At 43.6% G+C, this 24,717-nt stretch overlaps 1 protein-coding gene across 1 annotated transcript in view; it reads left to right on the top strand.

The window, feature by feature from the left end:
• The window catches only part of LOC134653365 (anaphase-promoting complex subunit 1), a 38,959-nt gene that overhangs the window by 4,279 nt on the left and 9,963 nt on the right, over positions 1 to 24,717 (top strand). The window contains exons 6-21 of the mRNA XM_063508702.1: positions 694 to 854; positions 1,714 to 2,436; positions 3,172 to 3,307; positions 4,618 to 4,762; positions 4,907 to 4,953; positions 6,990 to 7,146; positions 7,848 to 8,000; positions 12,539 to 12,776; positions 13,312 to 13,474; positions 14,699 to 14,878; positions 16,602 to 16,772; positions 17,252 to 17,467; positions 18,138 to 18,261; positions 19,759 to 19,960; positions 20,164 to 20,292; positions 24,475 to 24,608. Of these exons, the coding sequence (XP_063364772.1) occupies positions 694 to 854; positions 1,714 to 2,436; positions 3,172 to 3,307; positions 4,618 to 4,762; positions 4,907 to 4,953; positions 6,990 to 7,146; positions 7,848 to 8,000; positions 12,539 to 12,776; positions 13,312 to 13,474; positions 14,699 to 14,878; positions 16,602 to 16,772; positions 17,252 to 17,467; positions 18,138 to 18,261; positions 19,759 to 19,960; positions 20,164 to 20,292; positions 24,475 to 24,608 (3,079 nt within the window). The remainder of the gene's footprint in view (positions 1 to 693; positions 855 to 1,713; positions 2,437 to 3,171; positions 3,308 to 4,617; positions 4,763 to 4,906; positions 4,954 to 6,989; positions 7,147 to 7,847; positions 8,001 to 12,538; positions 12,777 to 13,311; positions 13,475 to 14,698; positions 14,879 to 16,601; positions 16,773 to 17,251; positions 17,468 to 18,137; positions 18,262 to 19,758; positions 19,961 to 20,163; positions 20,293 to 24,474; positions 24,609 to 24,717) is intronic.

The following is a 24,717-nucleotide window of genomic DNA, read 5'->3' as shown; positions in this document are numbered from 1 at the left end:
CACTTTTGAATGAACGACGAAGCACCCTGCTACCTTCGCAAAGTAATGAAACCTTTGACGACTCAGCGCTACATTTGTTGTCACCTGTACCTCATGTGTCCGCGTCTAGAGTGGAAAAAGAGACTCTCGGTAAGTGTAGATAAGGTTTACTTTTGAACGAGCGGCGAAGCAGCTTGCTACATTTTTACATTACCAGCTACATTTTTTGTCGCCTGTACCTCACGTGTCCGCGTCTAGATAATGAGACTCTAGGTAAGTGTTGATAAGGTTTACTTTTGAATGTTCGACTCTTCTTAAAGCAGTTTACTAATTATTTTAATTTAGGTTATCAGTGTAGTTAAGCGGCGGTGGCCGAGTGGATATGACGTCCGACTTTCAATCCAGAGGTCGCGGGTTTAAATCCGGGCTCGTACCAGTGAGTTTTTCGGAACTTATGTACGAAATATCATTTGATATTTACCACTAGCTTTTCGGTGAAGGAAAACATCGTGAGGAAACCTGCATACATCTGCGAAGAAATTCAAAGGTGTATGTGAAGTCCCCAATCCGCATTGGGCTAGCGTGGGGACTATAGCCCAAGCCCTCTCGCGCATGAGAGGAGGCCTGTGCCCAGCAGCGGGACGTATAAAGGCTGAAATTATTATTATTATTTATAGGTTATCGGTAACTTAATATTATTAAACATTTCCACAGGCCTAAAAGGTATAACGGACGCGTGCGGTGCCCGAGCGACTCTAGTATTTGACAACGGTTCGATGTACCGTATCTCCCTACCTGTGGTCGCCTGTTCTAGACTGTTGGAATACTGTCTATGCGCGTTGCAGGCTTTACTGCCCAACGATATCACTATACAAGTAAGAAATACCCAACATGATTTAAATTAGCCGCCATTTTCAATCGTTCATTTAGTAGGCGGATTGCTTCCTGTGTCTTCCTGCGTGCTTCTGTCTAGTTGCGAACTCTGCTTCCCAACGATATCACTATGCAGAGGGCCTCCCGCGGAAATCGAATTTCGCAAATTGCGGGGATCTTTCTCCAATTAAGGGGTAATAAGAGTGACAGAGAAAGATTGCGAACTTCGATTGTTGCGGTTATAGCCCAGGTAACAACGTTATCACACTGATATGTGAGCGAGACAGCTTAACACCTATATAGCTCGGTATCGCTCGCTCGGAGCGGCGAATTCAGTATTTGGCAACAACGCGATATATTGCCTAATAATAGGTATCACTATGCAGCTAAGAAAATTCACTTGACATCAGTTAAATTCGCCGCCATCTTGAAATGTTTACTTAGTAGGCCGATTGCTTTCAAAATCGATGCCAGTTTCTTAATAGGGTATTTGACTGTATATAAAAAAAAATCACACCACGCATGAAATAAAGCATCAGATAATGACTAGAAAAACATACATAGCAGTTATTTTTAAACACAAGTTCTATTTAATAAATCGTATAGAAATATAAAAAGTAGGTGAGTTGACCGACGGTGACGTCACTGTGTAATGTTTCATATAAATTCCGTAGTAGCAAATCGTTTTGACAGTTCTAAAAAAGAAGCTGATTTGACGAGTAGGAAAATACCCTACTGTCTTTACTGCCATTTATACGAAAGGCCGAATTTCAAATACAAAATAAAACTGGTACAGGCAATAACTAAACTTAAGTTGACAACGATCTTGTACGTGAGTAACATATTTACATTGTATTTCAGGTGATTATAAAATGGTACGGCGTCCGAAACGCGCCTGGCACACAAGACCTGACCCCGCCACAAGAGTGGTCCATGTTTTCCAACCTATTACTCTCCCTCATCGGCTACGACGTCGAAAATCTCTCCCAGTCACACTGCGACGAACCAGAGCAAGAGGTCGCCACCAAAAAACAAAGGACCTCGAGCGACGGAACCACAGAAGACTGGGAATACCTTCTGAATTCAAAACTACACAAAGCCGTTGGCAATTCGCTGTCCGCCATCTTGAATATGACTCTGCCTTCAGGAGATTCTAAAAGACGATTAAAAAAGAAAGAAACTGAAAAGCAAGCGCAGTTTAACACAAACGCGCTCCTATTCCCATATACTTTACAAGTATTATACGCGTTTCACTTAATATATGAAGAAATAAAGTTAAACACTTTATTATTCAGTGATTTAAAGCCTTTATCGGCATTTTTATACCAAATAGCTAAAGATCTACGTCTAGATGGATACGTAAATCATTATTGGCTAGATTTTCCTACGGATTTCAGTATAGATTACAATATTGGTGACTCGCAGATGGCGGAGAGTGTTTTTACGAAGTTGTCTCAGCCTAATTATTTTAATAGTGAGCCGCCGAGCATATTCAGCTATTTGAACTCGATGATGAAGGATGTGGATGTCGGATATTATCCGTATTTGACGGATGTTAATGAGATGTCTAAGGATCTTATTGAGGTAAGCTTTCATTCATAAAAATATATATTTTTTATACACTTGTTTTGGTTAGAAATATGAGAAAATAGATTGTGTTGAACGATTTTTAAAACCGCATCTGAATAGAGACGTTAGAGTAGTAAATAAAAAAACTCTGAAAGAATAATTGCTTATTAAAATTGCTATCAAGTATCAAGTTCACAGTCACCTTGATGCGCTCTTACGCTCTTAACAATAAAATCGCGTCAAGATCATTTTGAACACCTCGCCCGCTTAGCAACTATTGCTGCTGACTGTACCAGTACCATCGCTCACACTGTTAACTGACCGTTCGTAAACCTTATTACAAAAGGCATAAGGTCCACCGATGGCCAGTTAATACTATTGCTATTTGTACTACTGTTTACTGTCTACCTACACTACACTGTTAACTGACCCTTATTGCAAATATATAAGGTCTATTGCTATTGGTAAACTGTTTCTTACACAGACAAGACATCCTCCAGACTGAGCATAGTAGCGCTACCCCGTCTGCCACAAATATACGGTAGTTTTACTCCATTTTCGAGTCATAGTGTCTTTGTGTGACGTCCGTGTCTTTGAACGGACCAATCACGGCACGGGACTCGCTCGCCTCGTCCCCCGCACCCCAGTATTTTTGGCAGCATCGGTTTCATGAAATAATTGCTCTAAACTCCGTCTAGAGGATTCCTAGTCTATGGTTGCTTAGTACAGTAACAACGTTTCCTGTTTTAGATATTATCAATAGTCGGCAACGGGCGAAATTGCGGCGTCCAAACAATATCAAGACGAGACAGTATGGCGGCCAGCACACCTCGCTCGCGCCGTGGAAACACACATTATCAAGCAGTACTCGCCATGGTCGAAAGAGGTACATATAGGTCAACACAACCCCTACTTTTTGAAGTGAAAACTTCTTTAGCTGCGCTGTGCACTTTTTGTGATGGGGAAAAAATGTTAAACTCGCGAGAGGTATGATTCGTAAGACGTAAGACGGACACGTGACTGACGTGACCTGATTGAAAAACTGTTACAATGTCATCTGGGGGCACGGCAGTGCCCCCGCCAAGTCGAGTGCGAAGCAAACACTGCCGTACCATCCTTTACTGGAACCATTTCGCCGCATTTTCAGGCCCCTATTTGAGAACCTCTGGATAAGACCAGAACGCAGAAATTTTCGTCATCCAGTAAGCTATAATCACATACTTAAAATCCAAAATTTCAAGTCTGTAGGTCATTTAGTTCCGAAGTTAAGCGAAAGCAAAGTTTCGCATTTATGACATTCATTCACTCATGATCATCAGAATAGAATTAGTACTTCCCATAAACTCAGAGAGCTGAAATTTGGTACAGAGTTAGGGTTTAATGGCCACATAAAGGGTAAATCTAAAAATATTGCAATATCAGTCACGTTTTAAAGATCTAAGAACTGCATAAGTAAGTTTGTAATCCCATATAAATATATGATATTACAAAGTTACTGTTGCAGTTCCTACAAATAGTAGGTAAAGTAAAGGTACACTACGATGTACGATGTGAGTATGAAAGAAGATATGTTTAGTTATGATATGTGTATACAGAGTATGGGTATGAGTACCCGAAAAGAAGGACTGCCTACAAAAAGAGATGAGATCCCATCAAAAACATTACATGTAAAAAGGTGCAAGTCTCGCATCGCTTTTACTACAAATAGATGGCGTTTACCTCAATTATACATAGTGCTGCAGACATTTTGCACAAGTCATTGAGTTTTCACTTCTGCCGGCACTCCCGGAGTGCAACCGGTTGTTTTTTTTTTCTTTCACTTGTTCTAAAAAGCTGCGTCTGGGTTTTCCTCTACCCCGCTTGCGTCCTATCCGGCCCTCCAGGATAGTTTTAAAGGAGTGGTCGTATTAAGTGTCCAATCATTTTTCCGAGTCTATTTGCATTTTGCAATGTTCAGGATAGCTCTCCTTTCATTCACCCTTCTTAGCACCTCCTCATTCGTTATCCTTTCTCTCCAACTAATGACAAGTTTTAAGTAGTATCTATTAACCTTTTCGACGCCGTGTCAAACACAAAAGCACACAAAAGCCACGTCACCGAAGTGTCAAAATTAATCGGTCTTTGGCGTTGAACCTACGGTGCGGATACATCGGTCATTGGCGTCCAAAAAGTTAAAAATCTGTTTTTTTTTTCCAGGTTTAACCCCCCGAGACCTGGACAACCTCCCCCCCGCGCTGGCCCTAGCACTACTGAGCGTGTGCGCGCGCTGCAAGGCCGCGCCGCCAGCCGCGTGGCCGCCGCCCGCGTGCGCGCTGGCCATGAGGGAGGACTTGGCTAGGGAGCAGAAACACAAGCACGAATATATGGAATGTGAGTACATACTATACACTATACAACCTCCCCCCGCGCTGGCTCTAGCACTACTGAGCGTGTGCGCGCGCTGCAAGGCCGCGTGGCCGCCGCCCGCGTGCGCGCTGGCCATGAGGGAGGACTTGGCTAGGGAGCTCAAACACAAGCACGAATATATGGAGTGTGAGTACATACCATACACTAGACAACCTCCCCCCCGCGCTGGCTCTAGCACTACTGAGCGTGTGCGCGCGCTGCAAGGCCGCGCCGCCAGCCGCGTGGCCGCCGCCCGCGTGCGCGCTGGCCATGAGGGAGGACTTGGCTAGGGAGCAGAAACACAAGCACGAATATATGGAATGTGAGTACATACTATACACTAGACAACCTCCCCCCCGCGCTGGCTCTAGCACTACTGAGCGTGTGCGCGCGCTGCAAGGCCGCGCCGCCAGCCGCGTGGACGCCGCGCGCGTGCGCGCTGGCCATGAGGGAGGACTTGGCTAGGGAGCACAAACACAAGCACGAATATATGGAATGTGAGTACATACTATACACTAGACAACCTCCCCCCGCGCTGGCTCTAGCACTACTGAGCGTGTGCGCGCGCTGCAAGGCCGCGCCGCCGCGCGCGTGCGCGCTGGCCATGAGGGAGGACTTGGCTAGGGAGCAGAAACACAAGCACGAATATATGGAATGTGAGTACATACTATACACTAGACAACCTCAACACGCGCTGGCTCTAGCACTACTGAGCGTGCGCGCGCGCTGCAAGGCCGCGCCGCCAGCCGCGTGGCCGCCGCGCGCGTGCGCGCTGGCCATGAGGGAGGACTTGGCTAGGGAGCAGAAACACAAGCACGAATATATGGAATGTGAGTACATACTATACACTAGACAACCTCCCCCCGCGCTGGCTCTAGCACTACTGAGCGTGTGCGCGCGCTGCAAGGCCGCGCCGCCAGCCGCGTGGCCGCCGCCCGCGTGCGCGCTGGCCATGAGGGAGGACTTGGCTAGGGAGCAGAAACACAAGCACGAATATATGGAATGTGAGTACATACTATACACTAGACAACCTCCCCCCGCGCTGGCTCTAGCACTACTGAGCGTGTGCGCGCGCTGCAAGGCCGCGCCGCCAGCCGCGTGGCCGCCGCCCGCGTGCGCGCTGGCCATGAGGGAGGACTTGGCTAGGGAGCAGAAACACAAGCACGAATATATGGAATGTGAGTACATACTATACACTAGACAACCTCCCCCCCGCGCTGGCTCTAGCACTACTGAGCGTGTGCGCGCGCTGCAAGGCCGCGCCGCCGCCCGCGTGCGCGCTGGCCATGAGGGAGGACTTGGCTAGGGAGCTCAAACACAAGCACGAATATATGGAGTGTGAGTACATACTATACACTAGACAACCTCCCCACGCGCTGGCGCTAGCACTACTGAGCGTGTGCGCGCGCTGCAAGGCCGCGCCGCCGCCCGCGTGCGCGCTGGCCATGAGGGAGGACTTGGCTAGGGAGCAGAAACACAAGCACGAATATATGGAGTGTGAGTACATACTATACACTAGACAACCTCCCCCCGCGCTGGCTCTAGCACTACTGAGCGTGTGCGCGCGCTGCAAGGCCGCGCCGCCGCCCGCGTGCGCGCTGGCCATGAGGGAGGACTTGGCTAGGGAGCATAAACACAAGCACGAATATATGGAGTGTGAGTACATACTATACACTAGACAACCTCCCCCCGCGCTGGCTCTAGCACTACTGAGCGTGTGCGCGCGCTGCAAGGCCGCGCCGCCGCGCGCGTGCGCGCTGGCCATGAGGGAGGACTTGGCTAGGGAGCTCAAACACAAGCACGAATATATGGAATGTGAGTACATACTATACACTAGACAACCTCCCCCTTAATTCCCTCCTAAATTGTAGTAGGAGGGTATCCCAATACGGGGCCGGCAAGAAATAAATAAAATATACGCGAATACGCGGGGGAATAAATTCAATATACGCGATATAATATAAACCGTTTTAATAGTTTTATTTCATAAGAAATCTATCGCGGTAACCGAAGACAATATTAGAAATACACAAAATAGTTCTTTACCTATAGATAGCAGGAAAACCTATTAGAAATGTGCAGTCAAGCGTGAGTCGGACTTAATGTAGGTACGGAACTCTTGGATCGCGAGTCTGGCTCGTACTTGGCCGGTTTTTTTTCTAATGACGTGCATATTTTCGCAGCACTCGCCCTCGAGGTACTGGAGAAAGAGACGGCATACTCTCTAAACAGTGTACCCTCAGAGGAACCTCAGTTGAAGAACGAAGACAGCGACACCAACACCGGCATGGAGCATCTTAACACTAAGCTCCTTAGCCTGCTGTATCCTAGGGACCATAGGTATGGCCAAATTTTATATTAAAGGAAAAAATGGAAAAAGTTGCGCTTCCGGCAGGACTTGAACACGCAACCTCAATCCGTCCGTTGCTCTTAACCAATTGAGCTACGGAAGCCTACCAGGACCTCGCAAATCTTTCCATTCCTTCCCTTATGCATACACGCCTTTGGGGTGGCGTAAAGCGACATCTACCGAAAGACGATTACATCTTTTAACGGCACGGCATAGGTATGGCGTCATATTCCTAGCATCAGCGACTTAGCGTTTTATCATACTAGCTTTTGCCCGCGACTTCGTCAACATGTACGACAAGCTGTCAATCCCTAGAATTATTTAGAATTATTCGCCGCGAGCACTCGAGCCTGAGGATGGACCCCCGAAGGGCCCGAAACATGTCGCCAATAGCGACTAAAAATTCAAGTGAGTGAAACCGTTGTCGTATAAACAGTTTAAAATATGTCTCACGAAAGTTTAATATCGACCCTAGAATTATGTTATTTTTTTATTTTTTTTAATGCCCTGCCAGCCCTTTAAGCAAATTCTTTTAGAAAAAGGGGCAAGCTGTAATGGCGCCATCTATGCAAACCTCTGACAGTTGCCAACCCAATTAGTAGCGCCATCTATGTTTGAAGTTGTTAAGATTATTTGGTCCGTTTAGATGAAGATTAAAACGTATTTATTTTAACAAGTATGTATTCCACAGAATGGCTGAGGTATTCAACCTCCTTCAGTCCTCTATACCCGTGACCATCGACCTGACGCAGCGCCCAGAGGTGTCAGACCACGACTTTATCGAGGAACAGGAGAAGCATCTATTCGCCATCAGCACAAGGACTATGGCGCTGCCTGTTGCCAGGTAAGTCACTTATTTTAACGAAAATGAATCCACAGAATGGCTGTTCAATCTACTAAAATTATCGATTCCTGTAACCATCGACCTGACACAGCGCCCAGAAGTGTCAGACCACGACTTTATCGAGCAACAGGAGAGGCATCTATTCGCCATCAGCACAAGGACTATGGCGCTGCCTGTTGCCAGGTGAGTCACTTATTTTAACGAAAATGTATCCACAGAATGGCTGTTCAATCTACTACAATTATCGATTCCTGTAACCATCGACCTGACGCAGCGCCCAGAGGTGTCAGACCACGACTTTATCGAGGAACAGGAGAAGCATCTATTCGCCATCAGCACAAGGACTATGGCGCTGCCTGTTGCCAGGTAAGTCACTTATTTTAACGAAAATGTATTCACAGAATGGCTGTCCAATCTATTACAATTATCGATTCCTGTAACCATCGACCTGACACAGCGCCCAGAGGTGTCAGACCACGACTTTATCGAGGAACAGGAGAAGCATCTATTCGTCATCAGCAAAAGGACTATGGCGCTGCCTGTTGCCAGGTAAGTCACTTATTTTAACGAAAATGTATTCACAGAATGGCTGTCCAATCTATTACAATTATCGATTCCTGTAACCATCGACCTGACACAGCGCCCAGAAATGTCAGACCACGACTTTATCGAGGAACAGGAGAAGCATCTATTCGCCATCAGCACAAGGACTATGGCGCTGCCTGTTGCCAGGTAAGTCACTTATTTTAACGAAAATGTATCCACAGAATGGCTGTTCAATCTACTACAATTATCGATTCCTGTAACCATCGACCTGACACAGCGCCCAGAAGTGTCAGACCACGACTTTATCGAGGAACAGGAGAAGCATCTATTCGCCATCAGCACAAGGACTATGGCGCTGCCTGTTGCCAGGTAAGTCACTGATTTTAACGAAAATGTATCCACAGAATGGCTGTTCAATCGACTACAATTATCGATTCCTGTAACCATCGACCTGACACAGCGCCCAGAAGTGTCAGACCACGACTTTATCGAGGAACAGGAGAAGCATCTATTCGCCATCAGCACAAGGACTATGGCGCTGCCTGTCGCCAGGTAAGTCACTTATTTTAACGAAAATGTATCCACAGAATGGCTGTTCAATCTACTACAATTATCGATTCCTGTAACCATCGACCTGACGCAGCGCTCAGAAGTGTCAGACCACGACTTTATCGAAGAACAGGAGAAGCATCTATTCGCCATCAGCACAAGGACTATGGCGCTGCCTGTTGCCAGGTAAGCCACTTATTTTAACGAAAATGAATCCACAGAATGGCTGTTCAATCTACTACAATTATCGATTCCTGTAACCATCGACCTGACACAGCGCCCAGAAGTGTCAGACCACGACTTTATCGAGCAACAGGAGAGGCATCTATTCGCCATCAGCACAAGGACTATGGCGCTGCCTGTTGCCAGGTAAGTCACTTATTTTAACGAAAATGAATCCACAGAATGGCTGTTCAATCTACTACAATTATCGATTCCTGTAACCATCGACCTGACACAGCGCCCAGAAGTGTCAGACCACGACTTTATCGAGCAACAGGAGAGGCATCTATTCGCCATCAGCACAAGGACTATGGCGCTGCCTGTTGCCAGGTAAGTCACTTATTTTAACGAAAATGAATCCACAGAATGGCTGTTCAATCTACTACAATTATCGATTCCTGTAACCATCGACCTGACACAGCGCCCAGAAGTGTCAGACCACGACTTTATCGAGCAACAGGAGAGGCATCTATTCGCCATCAGCACAAGGACTATGGCGCTGCCTGTTGCCAGGTAAGCTTTGAGTATATAGCCTAAGGAGATGTGATAACGTAAACTCTTCGAACAAATTTTTTCACCACTGTAAGCGGGGGGCGAGGTAAACACCTACAGCACACCACCAAAAGATAAGTAACTCAACAGACACAGATTTTGCTGTTGCGATAAACGCACACTACAATAAAATTCAACACATCAAAAATTACACGCACACAGACAGAGTTTTCACATAACTATGCAGCATCCATACGAACATAATAGTGATGGGTCACATCTGAAGAATGAGTCAAATCAGTTTGATGAATGAACTGAATTGTCTTATACTATTTATTATGAAATTGTAAAAGTGAAAATTCTGTACATTGAAGATATTAGGTAGACAATAAAATGATTGTTTGTATGTATGGTTGTCTGTATTTATGTGTCTTTGTGTCTTAGCCCGCACGCACAGCTAAACTGTGGAATGAACTGTCGCCCGCGGGTTTTCTGGGTTTATAGAAAACTAGCTTTTGCCCGCGGCTTCGCACGCGCAGGAGAGTTTTTTTTAAATTTTGGACCCCCATTTCACCCCTTTAGGGGATGAATTTTGAAAAATCCTTTCTTAGTGGACCCCTAGACCTTACTTATAAGGTCTAGGTTCCTTAGAACCTACTTGCCAAATTTGGACTTTCTAGTCCCAGCGGTTTGGGCTGGGCGTTGATTTAAGTCAGTCAGTCAGGTCTTTCACGTTTATATATATAGATTTGAATTTCGCGCCTTTTTTTACTGACATTATTTGCTTGATCAGCTATATTAAACAAACTGCAGTGATTGAATGAATGAATGATTCATTCAATCATTCAAATGTTGAGTCGCTTTTTTGACTTTGTCACATCCCTTAAGACCGATTCGTCCCCGTACCACTGTATTCATGTTTACATTTTTCTGTCGTTTATGTATCGCAACGGTTTTTTCTTTAAATGGAGATTGTACTTCAATATACATTTAATAGTTAGTATAAATACTTATTTACGATAGGAAACGCAATATTGTTGCGAATTTGAGCTATCAGATCACCTTTTACACGATAATACTGAACAAGTCACCATTTTTTAAGAGAAACGTCTCGCGACACGGAACGATGCAAAATGGCGGTGAAGCGACTTCAAGTAGTTTTATATAACGTGTTTGAACAGTTGACCAATGTACTTTGCCGGAGGGGGTCGCCCGTGTATCACATCTCCTTAGGCTATATACTCAAAGCAGGTAAGTCACTTATTTTAACGAAAATGTACCTACAGAATGGCTGTTCAATCTACTACAATTATCGATTCCTGTAACCATCGACCTGACACAGCGCCCAGAGGTGTCAGACCACAACTTTATCGAGCAACAGGAGAGGCATCTATTTGCCATCAGCACAAGGACTATGGCGCTGCCTGTTGCCAGGTAAGTCACTTATTTTAACGAAAATGTATCCACAGAATGGCTGTTCAATCGACTACAATTATCGATTCCTGTAACCATCGACCTGACACAGCGCCCAGAAGTGTCAGACCACGACTTTATCGAGCAACAGGAGAGGCATCTATTCGCCATCAGCACAAGGACTATGGCGCTGCCTATTGCCAGGTAAGTCACTTATTTTAACGAAAATGTATCCACAGAATGGATGTTCAATCTACTACAATTATCGATTCCTGTAACCATCGACCTGACACAGCGCCCAGAAGTGTCAGACCACGACTTTATCGAGCAACAGGAGAGGCATCTATTCGCCATCAGCACAAGGACTATGGCGCTGTCTGTTGCCAGGTAAGTCACTTATTTTAACGAAAATGTATCCACAGAATGGCTGTTCAATCTACTACAATTATCGATTCCTGTAACCATCGACCTGACACAGCGCCCAGTGGTGTCAGACCACGACTTTATCGAGCAACAGGAGAGGCATCTATTCGCCATCAGCACAAGGACTATGGCGCTGCCTGTTGCCAGGTAAGTCACTTATTTTAACGAAAATGTATCCACAGAATGGCTGTTCAATCTACAACAATTATCGATTCCTGTAACCATCGACCTGACGCAGCGCTCAGAAGTGTCAGGCCACGACTTTATCGAAGAACAGGAGAAGCATCTATTCGCCATCAGCACAAGGACTATGGCGCTGCCTGTTGCTAGGTAAATTAATACCAAAACCTACACTATTCTATCTATTTTGAATAGGGAGTATTACTGCAATGTTCTGCCGCCAGAGTGCAGCAATAGTTGTGGTAACAATAAATACTTATGGTCTTTTGTGACAGTTATGTCAGTGTTTGAAGTGTTTTAGTTTAGTTTATGACTTCGCAAAATTTTTATTCTTCGTCTTGTGTTTTTCATGATGGAGTTATTAATTACCCATTCACAAAAGTACAAATATAACAATAGTGATTGTGCTAGTCTAGTGACGCCCTCTGCGCCGAGTTTTGCGTAATATTCCCTATTTGATAGTCATTTAGTTTTCTGGTGGAATCAAAGTCCTTTGGTGAGTTATGTTCTGTTCTAAGTTAGATACAACTTTAAGTTTTTGTTCGTAGGGTATACATTCCTTATATAATATAACATTACCCATAATATTAATTGCCTGTTTAAAACTATTTTCAAGTGGAACAGAGTCGCGTTTCTTTTATTTCGTTCGAATTTAAAACGAGAGTTTCAAAATTTTGAAATTCACCTGAAAATTTATCTCGTATTTGTTCCAGAGGCATGTTAACCCTCCGCAGCCTGCCCTGCGCGCCAACAGAGCCGCTAACCCTCCCCGCGCTGTGCGTGTCCGGCCGCGCGCCGCCGCCGCGCGCCGCCACCATCGCCGGCGCCGACCCCGGCCCGCACACGCTGCTGTGGCCGAGCTTCCATAATGGCGTCGCGGCCGGCCTAGCACTGGTGCCTATGACTGGAACTAGCATCGACTCTAGTTGGGTCGTGTATAATAAACCTAGGGTAAGCAGTATGCCACTGTGGTATTCCACCTATCCAATTTCTTTGTCCATTGTGTATTGCAATTTGCGTCTCACATTTTGCTTAGTGAGAGAGTGAGACGCTATGACATTGGACAATGAAATAGGATATTTGACTACTAGTCGAATCAGTTTCTTTTTTCGAACTGTCAAAACGATTTTGCTACTATGGAATTTATATGAATCACTAGCATGTCACCACAATCAAATAACCTACCCTTATACGGGTTTTAAAATAGAAAGTGTGTCTAAAAATAACTGCTGTTTACGTTTCTCTATTAATATTCTAGTGCTATTTCATGCATGGTGTAAAATAATTTATTTTAAATACAGTCAAATACCCTATTGGAAAGGTGGAATGCCACCCTTACTAAAGTTAGTTACTATTGTTTATGTTGTTAAACAACAGTTAATGTTACATGACAGAATTTAAGTTAATATAAAGAATTACAATTTATTGACAAACTGTTGGTGTTAAAATTGTCATTAGAACTATAAATACTTGCTTTTTTTTACAGGGCACACAGGAAATGTCAACCGAACACGCGGGCTTCCTGATGGCGTTAGGATTGAACGGGCACCTCAAAGATATGCCCTTCATGAACATGTATGAATACCTTGTTCGCTGCAATGAAATGATTAGTGTGGGACTGCTTTTAGGCATAGCCGCTACATATAGAGGTGAGTTCGTATTTTCTACCTAAACCGGAATAATTCAAGATCAAAACAAGTTTTTGGCAAGAATTTAATTTTAGGTACAGTCGCCATCAGATGTATCAAAGCGGCCGAGGTGCTCAAAAATATCTGAACACGCACTCTAACGCCTTAACAATAGAGGCGTGATCAGATATTTGTGAGCGCCTTAGTCGCTCTGATAAATCTGATGGTGACTGTATAAGATTTTATCGCTGACCGTACTTTTCTTTCCACAAGCAACTACAGCTCGAGACAATTCTAACAACCACAAACACAATTAGTTTGCGTTGTTTTATCACATAGTTCCCATGGCCACTTTGTCTCCATCATCAGATCAGCTCCATGTCATCATGATATTGCATTGTCATCCGATTTACAAAATTTCAGCTCAATCGGAAATCGGGCAAATTTAGCTTCCAAGATTTGACCCACACTAACATCCTAAAAGGGCAAGTTATATAAAAGCTTGAAAAAGCTTAAAAACACAACCAACATTTTCTATTAGTCTGGACTATCTGGAGTTTTAGCCTCCTAAGGCCCAAGGTCCTACCTATAGTACTTCTTCAGTTCAATGAAATTTAAACCATATTTTATTTTTAAAACTCCTTAACTCAAAAATCTTTTTAAGTTAAGATTAGTAGTTAAGTTTAGTATGTAATACAATGTCTTTTTACTGAGATAAACAGTTTAAATTTTTTTTTATTCAATTGGAATAGAGTCGCTTTTGCTTTGTTTCGTTCAATTTTCAAACAACGCAAAATCAACTCTATTTCCTATCCTATAGGTTAACATTTCAGTAGCAAATTTTGGATTTTTCATCTGTATGGCTGGGCCTTAGGAGGTCAGGTTTATGATAATAAAAGATAAGATAATTATTTATTTAAACATGGTTGATTGAATTGATATATTTTTAGGGTTCCGTACCCAAAGGGTAAAAAACGGAACCCTATTACTAAGACTTCGCTGTCCGTCCGTCCGTCTGTCACCAGGCTGTATCTCATGAACCGCGATAGCTAGACAGTTGAAATTTTCACAAATGATGTATCTCTGTTGCCGCTATAACAACAAATACTAAAAATAAAATAAAATAAATATTTAAGGGGGGCTCCCATACAACAAACACGATTTCTTTGCTCTATTTGTTGTTGATGGTGCGGAACCCTCCGTGCGCGAGTGAGACTCGCACTTGGCCGGTTTTTTTGTTCTCAGGTACCATGGACCTCCAAGCCACGAAAATGATGAGCATCCATCTTGAAGCCTTATTGCCTCCAACGCACGTGGAATTAGATATACAACACGGAATATTAGTATCTGCATTACTAGGACTGGGTCTAGTGTACCAAGGAACCCAACATGCACATTTGGCGCAAGTGCTGTTAATGGAAATTGGTACGTATGCTTCATTACATAAGGACCATCTTTATAGCTTCATCCATTTAGAAGCACTGTTACCCTTGTTGCACGTGGAATTAGATATACAACATGGAATATTAGTATCTGCATTACTAGGACTGGGTCTAGTGTACCAAGGAACCCAACATGCACATTTGGCACAAGTGCTGTTAATGGAAATTGGTACGTATGTTCATTACATAAGGACCATCTTTATAGCTTCATCCATTTAGAAGCACTGTTACCGTTGTTGGACGTGGAATTAGATATACAACATGGAATATTAGTATCGGCACTACTGGGATTGGGTCTAGTGTACCAAGGAACCCAACATGCACATTTGGCACAAGTGCTGTTAATGGGAATTGGTACGTATCTTCCACTAAATAAGGTTGAAATTCTAATTTTTAACAAGCAGAAACGTTTGCGAACGATGCTATTAAGCTTAGAATACATTTAAAAGTGGAAAAATTACTATCGTGGTTGAGACATGAACTCACGGCCTCTGGATCAATACTCCAGCGCTCTGCCATCTGAGCCACCAAGACCTCATCCATAGCCAGCAAATCTTTCCACCATATGGGTCAAGGGGACCCTAGCACAACCCAAGACAGTAATTTTTCCACTTTTAAATTTATTCGAGGTTCATATTCGCCCACATATTATTTCCTTAAATTTCTTGGGATTACCATGAGCATGAAGATTTTACGAACAGAATGGCTGACTTTCCAAAAGAACGTTATAAATCTTGAGCATTCTACTATTTCAAATTAAAATATAATTAGTTTAGTAATAAAGGCATCTCATAACTCATAATGTGAGACCGTTTCAGCCACGATAGACTGTTTCAGCCACGATAATTAAATTGTATAATGCATGCTTAACCCTTTTCCAAGCATAGTAGTACGATTTATCGACCACATAAGTGCCAATAGAATTTCAACTTTAGCATTTCGATTTAAGGTTCAAATTAGATTGCACTTTCGGAAAATGTGACTTATCTTCAAAATCTTCAAATGAATCGCAATCTCCTTGTTTTACATACATCGAAACGGCTTCTAACATTACATGGTGTCGTCACGATGCATTGCCATTTTGTTAGAAACGTTTCATCAGTAAAGTGCGGGTGCCAGACTTTGACCATCGTTTGTGACTTTTGTATTGCTTTAAGACAATGGGTCCCATACAGACATTTGATGCTCAAAACAAACCTGATCGATTGATACCATTCCTAAAAATATTCCAAATAATATAACCATAATCATTAATCGAACGAGCAAGCGAAGCGAAGCGAAGTTTTTACATTCAACTTTGAACACGCGGCTGGCTAGCGGCACGTCCCGGCATTTCGATGTTTTTAAGCTGAACTGTCAGAAGATAGTTTGATACTTAAGATACAATAACTTAAGTAAATTTGTTCTAATTTAAATAAAATTGGGTAAACGTGTAGTCGAGGGCATTATATTTTAGTCATTAAATTATGAGCAGGCTCGATCAAGGGGTTATTGAGCTAGAAGAGCTTAGAAGGCCAAAAAGCTGTTTGTGAGGTGTCTTGCTATTCTGGTCATTTTATTTGCAAGAAAGTATGGTCGAGTTTGGTATCAAATGAAAGTGCGCGGTTTTCGATCCTTTGACGACTGCATTCAATTGATATTTTTGACGAACCGCCAGTTCTCAGTTCGGGGCGAACTACTAGTTAATTCAAATTAATAATTGGCAGGCAAGCCACCCGGCCCTGAGCCAGAATCGTGCGCCGAACGTGAAGGTTACGCCCTGGCCGCCGGTCTAGCCCTAGGGCTAGTCTGCGTACGCGCCGGCAAAGACGCGCAACCACAACACGCCACAGCTCTGAGAACGTACATGCTCGGCGGGGAGAGGGTTAGCAAGCCAGGTATGTTGGCAGTCTAGATTTACACGTCTTGCGTGAGTAGTATTAGTCACTCGCTTTTTATGTAGTTCCGTAGCTCAAAAGGAAAAAACGGAACCCTTACATGTCCGACCATCCCCCCCCCCCCCCCCTCTTTATCTCCGAAACTACATTGCAGGGTCTATAATTTTGAAAAATAAAATCAAAAAATAGTTCTTTACCTATAGATGACAGGAAAACCTATTAGAAATATGCAGTCAAGCGTGATTCGGACTTAATGTATGGGTTTCGTTGGAACGCATTTTTCAAAATTTTAGACCCAGTATTTTTGGAGATAAAGTGGGGTGAGGGGGAGGGGGGAATGGTCGGACAGACAGACGCACGAGTGATTTTTTCCGTTCCCGTTACGTTTTTTCCTTTTGAGGTACGGAACCCTAAAAAATGGTGAAAGTTTAAATCAGTCACTTTTTCGCCGCTAATCCATGCTATATCGTTTTTACCAGGCGCCCAACGCGACAAATTCAAACAAAGCTCGTCGATCCGGTCCGGGTCTGGCGTGAACCTGGACGTGACGTCACCCGGCGCCACGCTAGCGCTCGGCCTCATCTACCTGCGCTCCAACAACGAGGCCATCGCCGGCTGGCTGGCCCCGCCCACCACTGCCTACCTGCTCGACTTCGTACGCCCCGATCTACTCATGCTGAGAATCATCGCTAGGGGTATGTTGACTCATTGTCCGCTAGATGGCGCTGTGCAGGGCGACGCGGTTCCTACATCGCGCTAACGAAGTGTCGACGTAGAATCTTTAAGTAGTGAGAGTGATTGTCAGATTCAAACAAAGCTCGTCCATCCGTTTCGGTGTAAACTTGGACGTGACGTCACCCGGCGCCACGCTGGCCCTCGGCCTCATCTACCTGCGCTCCAACAACGAGGCCATCGCCGGCTGGCTGGCCCCGCCCACCACCGCCTACCTGCTGGACTTCGTACGCCCCGATCTGCTCATGCTGAGAATCATCGCTAGGGGTATGTTGACTCATTGTTCGCTAGATGGCGCTGTGCAGGACGACGCGGTTCATACATCGCGCTAACGATGTGTCGACGTATAGATATTTTAAACTCAGTATAACGCGACTTCAGTAAACCTTTTGGCTTTGGCATTGACGGGTAAAAAGAAGAAATGCCTTTTTTTCTGTATATCTTCTCTATTTATGTACCTACGTATATTAATATAGTTGGTCAAACCAAATTGGCAGTAAATAAGAACAAAAAAAACTATACTCTTCTGAGAATTATTCTCTCTGTCTATGTTTGAAATGAGACAGTCCTTTGACAAACTATTTGTAACCATACGTGCTGATCGGATTTTTTAAATATAATTTTCGTTACCAGGCCTAATAATGTGGGACAGCATAGAAGCCAGCGAGGAGTGGATCGAGAACCAGGTGCCTTCCACCATCAGGCCTTACTGCTTCGTCAAGCCCACCGATGAGAACATCGACTATGAAGCCATGAAGTAAGATCATTGTTCAATGCCGTAATATAATGTATATATACAATAAATAAATATTAGGGGGACATCTTACACAGATCAAAGTGAGCAAAGCTTGTACTATGGGTGTTAGGCGACGATATACATAGAAAAAAGCGGCCAAGTGCGAGTCGGACTCGCCCATGAAGGGTTCCGTATTTAGGCGATTTATGACGTATAAAAAAAAAACTACTTACTAGATCTCGTTCAAACCAATTTTCGGTGGAAGTTTACATGGTAATGTACATCATATATTTTTTTTAGTTTTATCATTCTCTTATTTTAGAAGTTACAGGGGGGGGGACACACATTTTACCACTTTGGAAGTGTCTCTCGCGCAAACTATTCAGTTTAGAAAAAAATGATATTAGAAACCTCAATATCATTTTTGAAGACCTATCCATCCATAGATACCCCACACGTATGGGTTTGATGAAAAAAAAATTTTTGAGTTTCAGTTCGAAGTATGGGGAACCCCAAAAATTTATTGTTTTTTTTCTATTTTTGTGTGAAAATCTTAATGCGGTTCACAGAATACATCTAGTTACCAAGTTTCAACAGTATAGTTCTTATAGTTTCGGAGAAAAGTGGCTGTGACATACGGACGGACAGACAGACGGACAGACAGACAGACATGACGAATCTATAAGGGTTCCGTTTTTTGCCATTTGGCTACGGAACCCTAAAAACACCCATGACTCAGTAACAAATATTTGTGTTCATCACACAAATCACACACATAGAAGACATTCCCTTAATTACAAATTAATGAAGATTGGCGTTTACAGATTTGGGGTCGCAAGCTGTAGCCATTTTTATTAAAATTCCATGTCCAAAACAGAATTTTCTCACGAATAAAGCGGTTTGACTAGTTGGTCAAGCAGATCTTGTCAGTAGAAAAGGTCGGCAAATTTGAAAAATGTAGACGCGAAGGGATATGGTCCCATGGAAAATTTGAATTTCGCGCCTTTTTCTGCTGACAAGATTTGCTTGACCATCTATAAATACGTATAATTTTGTTTTCACCTCAGCAGCTCGAACAAGGGTAAGTTTGCTACTTAAAAACAGTGAGCAAAATCGCATTTTGCTCACTGAGTGAGACAAAATTAGCAAAATGCGATTTTGCTCACTGTTTTTAAGTAGCAAAGTACCCTTGTTCGAGCTGCTGAGGTGAAAACTTAATTGTTGGTATATCTTAAGAAAACATGAATGAACAGAGGTAAGTGATGAAGAAGGAATACATTTTTCGGGTTCTCTAATATGTTCTCACTGCTGAGGTGAAAAGTTTTGTGAACTACACGAGATCAAAGTTATTTACATCTCGTGCGCTTTTGAGTCCCTTACTACGCTCAAGATTCTAAATTAGATTCACTCGCTACGCTCGTGAATCTAGTATAGAATCTTTCGCTTGCACGGGACTCAAAATAAGCACTCGAAGAAATATCAAACTTTGATCTCTTGTTGTACAAATAACTATTTCAGCCAAGCATACTGCAACATCGTAGCCGGCGCGTGCTTCGCGCTCGGCCTCCGTTTCGCCGGATCCGGCGATAAGGACGCCAGAGACGCCACATTACACTACACCAGGCTTCTCCTCACGGTCCGGGGCAAGAGTATAGCGGAGCTGGCTGGACGGTCTACGTTGGAAGCGTGTCTGTGCGTCTGTCTTCTGTCCGCGGGAATGGTATGTAGAAAATAATGGGATATTTCGGGGTATGTAATATTCGTCGGTATGTAAAATATGTGTTGCAAACCAATTTGTCAGTAAATAGGAACAAAAAATACTATACTCATCCTTTTGTTTTGGGTGTTAGTACTAGTGTAAGGCAACGATAGTATGATTCTCTATGTATATGTTTGAAAATACCATGTTTGTTTGTTTATTAGATAATGGCGGGTCGGGGTGACATCGCGGTGCTGCGCTACTGCCGGCGCCTGCGCGCGCGCGTGCCCGCGCCTCCCCCCGCCGCGCAGCAGCCCGCCGCGCCCGCGCCCGCGCTCACGCACGGCGGACAGGTCTATCTATATACAATGGGGTTGCCCGATCGAAGCATTTAGCAGATGGCGCCAGCATAGCTTACCCTGCCAATCCCTACATTAGGGATGATGACACATGTTGAATTTTATAACAAAATCTAGTAAAATAGATAGCAAACGAGCAATTTATCACAATAATGTGGATATTAAAATAAAATATTGAAAAATTACAAAATTACAGGACCTGAAAGTTTCAAAATTTAAGTTTTTTTTTAACTTCCAAAAACGATAAAAGTAACGGCGCCATTCGATTCCTTACATTTCATCCAAAAAATATATTGTATAGCAACTATATAATAAATTTTTTTTGTCGCAATATTTCACCGACAAAAACGCAATTTTCTTGTTTTGTCCATACTACTAGCAAAAAGCAGAGCTTTGTAAGGGCTCGCGGAGTTTTTCTACCTAAACGTACCGTACCGCGACTTTGATCCAGTCCGAGGCTTGTTCCATGTTCAATCGAGTGGGTACGTAATAAGTCCGTTAAGGACGCAGCTATAAGTGAGAGCAAGAAAGAAATATACCTACTAATTGGCCCTCGGTCGCTGTCCGGTACGCCTGTCTGATACAACTTTTACTTTGTCCATTAAAAACGTGTCCAGACGACAAAATCAAATTGCCAATATCATCCACACGTAATATACAATTTCATAAGCCCTTATTACATCCTACACGGTCGCCCAGTACTTCTTGTAAGGAAGCCAACTGGCTTTTCTTTTCTGGCAATGTTGGGTCAGTGAGCCAATGTCCTTGAATTTATTTATGCGTCTACACCACACAATTGAGCGTAAAACTATCCCGTCTGGACACCTACTGGCGGTAATCATGCTGCTCCGCACATAAACTATGTATAATTTGCTCTCTTAAGTGCTCATCAAGACGAGTGAGATGACCAAAACAGCGTGTGCCTATGTTGCAACAAACGTGAGTTCCATTAAATAAGTACTGCCAGGGTTCAGCTACAGCTATATCGTGAGTATCTCCTAAGTGCTCAAAAAGACGAGTCGGATGACCAAAACAGAGTGAGCCTATATTGTATAAAACCCGAGCTCTACTAGGTACCTACTGCCAGAGTTCAGCATCAGCTACCTTGGATACTACTCTACTAAGTGATCATCATGACGAGTCGGATCTCCAAAACAGCATGTGTCTATGTTGCACCAAACCCGAGTTCCACTAGGTACTGCCAGGGTTCAGCATCAGCTCTATCTTGGGTACTACTCTCCTAAGTGCTCATCAAGACGAGTCGGATGTCCAAAACATCGTGTGCCTATATTGCAAACCTGAGTTCCACTAAATACTGCCAGGGTTCAGCTACAGCTCTATTTTGGGTATCTCCCAAGTGCTTAAAAAAATCGAGTCGGATGACCAAAACAGCGTTTGCCTATGTTGCACCAAACCTGACTTCCAATAGGTACTGCCAGGGTTCAGCATCAGCTCTATCTTGGGTATTGCTCTCCCAAGTGCTCATTCTGACGAGTTGGATGTCCAAAACAGCGTGTATCTATGTTGCACCAAACCTGAGTTCCAGTAGGTACAGCCAGAATTTAGCATCAGCTCATCAGCTCTATCTTGGGTACTGCTCTCCCAAATGCCCATCAAGACGTGTCGGATGACTAAAACAGCGTTTGCCTATGTTGCACCAAACCTGAGTTCCACTAGGTACAGCCAGGGTTCAGCATCAGCTCTATCTTGGGTACTATTCTCCTAAGTGCTCATCAAGACGAGTCCAATGACCAAAACAGCGTGTGCATATGTTGTATTAAACCCGAGCTCCACTAGGTACTGCCAGGGTTCAGCATCAGCTATCTTGGGTACTGCTCTACCAAGTTATCATCATGACGAGTCGGATGTCCAACCCAGTGTGTGTCTATGTTGCACCAAACCTGAGTTCCGCTAGGTACAGCCAGGGTTAAGCATCAGCTCTATCGTACTGCTCTCCCAAGTGCTCATCAAGACGTGTCGAATTATAACATGACTGATCAGTTCATCGGCATCACAGAACAGAACATAGAGTAAATTGACCTCCGCAGTGAATATGTCGTAGTCCGATCGTATAATCCGCCGTATTACATTACGGCTAGCCGTTTTCAAAAACAGGAGCGTTTTGAAATGCGGCGGTTCGACGATTAGCCGGATTGTCATTGCGATACGTTCTTCAATAAGGCGGCCTACGTGTAGCCGCATCGTATCTAAGTACTATTTAGATTGTAGAGTGACCAGTTCTTTCGGTCGCCTACGTAACTGGAGTTTGACAATGTATGCAATTTAATTTATTTTTACTATGGTCCCACCGCACTACATTTCCTTCACAACTTAAATAGACGGAGCCCCGCAAACGCGGGGCTTCTATTTCTGGGCGGTTTGCCCTTCGGGCATCTGAAGCTACCTAACCTAACGAACCTAACCTACTTACCTACCTACGCTTTTTTCCCTAAAGTGTAATGTTTTCACGGACGTCTCACTAAATCTAAAATAGCTTCAGATGCCCGAAGGGCAAACCGCTCAGAAATGGGAGCCCCGCGAGGCCGGGCTCCATCTAGTTAAGTTGCGAAGGAAATGTTTTTTGAAAAGAAACAGGTCGACGAACTCCAGATTTGATGGACACCCCAGCGTTTTTCATAGTTTGTTGTTGTTATGTCAGGCAGCGCCACGAAATGTTAAAAATGGGAACTAAAAACTGTCAAAGCGGCGGCTAATGACTCGCTGTATTACATTACGGCTAGCCGTGTTGAAGGACGTATGGCGCCGAATACATTCCGGCGGATTCTCATTCAGCCGCATTCAATCCGGCTAATAGTTAAACCGCCGCATGTCAAAACACCCCTGTTTTTGAAAACGGCTAGCCGTAATGTAATACGGCGGATTATACGATCCGACTGCGACAAATATACAGCAAGATTATTGTTCCAGTATTCAGAGAAACTTAATCGCTAAATTGGGAATCAAACCGAGCGAAGCGAAATGGGTCTGAATCGAAAATTTTAACCCTTTTTAGGGTTCCGTACCCAAAGGGTAAAAAACGGGACCCTATTACTAAGACTTCGCTGTCCGTCCGTCCATCCGTCCATCCGTCCGTCCGTCCGTCCGTCCGTCCGTCTGTCACCATGCTGTATCTCATGAACCGTGATAGCTAGACAGTTGAAATTTTCACAAATGATGTATCTCTGTTGCCGCTATAACAACAAATACTAAAAATAAAATAAAATAAATATTTAAGGGGGGCTCCCATACTACAAACACGATTTTTTTGCTCTATTTTTTATTGATGGTGCGGAACCCTCCGTGCGCGAGTCCGACTCGCACTTGGCCGGGTTTTTTGTATTCATCGTTGTTAACACATAGTACATTGACACGAATTTTAATTCATAAATTTTCTAATAGATGGCGCTAGTAGTCATACAAAGTGTTATTCCTTTATTTTATTTTATTAAGTTGATAAAATGATATTTTTATGTTTGATAACACATCTAGACATGAATTTAAATTACTATGTTAAATTTCAAACCTATAAGTGCGATAGTTTTTCCGTAAAGTGTACCACAAGAATGCATAGTTTGTCGAATAGTGATAGGGCTCGCTTCGCTCGCCCTAACAAGATGGGCTATGACGTCACGGCCCCTGGCCGTTTTGTATAGGGCGTTTCGCGAGTGAAGTGCGACTGTCGGACTTTGACTACAATTTCTGACTTTTGTGTTACTTTAATGCAATGGGTCCCATATAGACATTTGATCCTAAAAACAAACCCGATCGATTGATACCATAAAAAAAATTAGTCATGTAGCCTATTGTGTCAATTTATTGTTTTTTTAATGCGCTGGATGCCAGCCAGCCCCTTAGCGAAATCTCATAGAAAAAGAGACAAGCTATGATGCCATCTATGCAAACCTTTAACAGTTGCCAACCCCATTACAGCAACTCGTTATTGTATAGATTTGATTTAATCAACCCATTAACCGTCTTCTCTATATCTGGTTCACGGTTTAATGGTGACATTTTTTTTTTATTGGTGCTCCGTAATATATTTCGCTTTCCAAAAGGGTTCCGACCCCAAAAAAGTTTGAAAATCCTTGGATTAGAAAAAGCGCCAGCATATAAATATATGAACGACCTTATCAAAATTTGTTAAGTAACTTAATGACAAATATTTCACAATTCCAGATGGCAGTCCACTGCACAATAGGCCTGTTGTTCTTGGGGGGAGGCCGGGGCACGTTGAGTACTGCACCGGAGGCCATCGGCGCACTCGTGGCCGCGTTCTTCCCCAAGTTCCCCACTCACAGTGAAGACAACAGGTATTGCAAATTTGTAGAAAGATGCCTTCAAGTTGAGCACATTACGTAACGTTCTAGATATCTATAATTGTGAGCTCCTGTAATTAGATTGCTGTATCTCATAGACTAG

The sequence above is a fragment of the Cydia amplana genome, chromosome 13 (assembly GCF_948474715.1).
Source record: "Cydia amplana chromosome 13, ilCydAmpl1.1, whole genome shotgun sequence".
Taxonomy (NCBI): domain Eukaryota; kingdom Metazoa; phylum Arthropoda; class Insecta; order Lepidoptera; family Tortricidae; genus Cydia; species Cydia amplana.
This window is presented reverse-complemented; position numbering and strand designations above follow the sequence as displayed.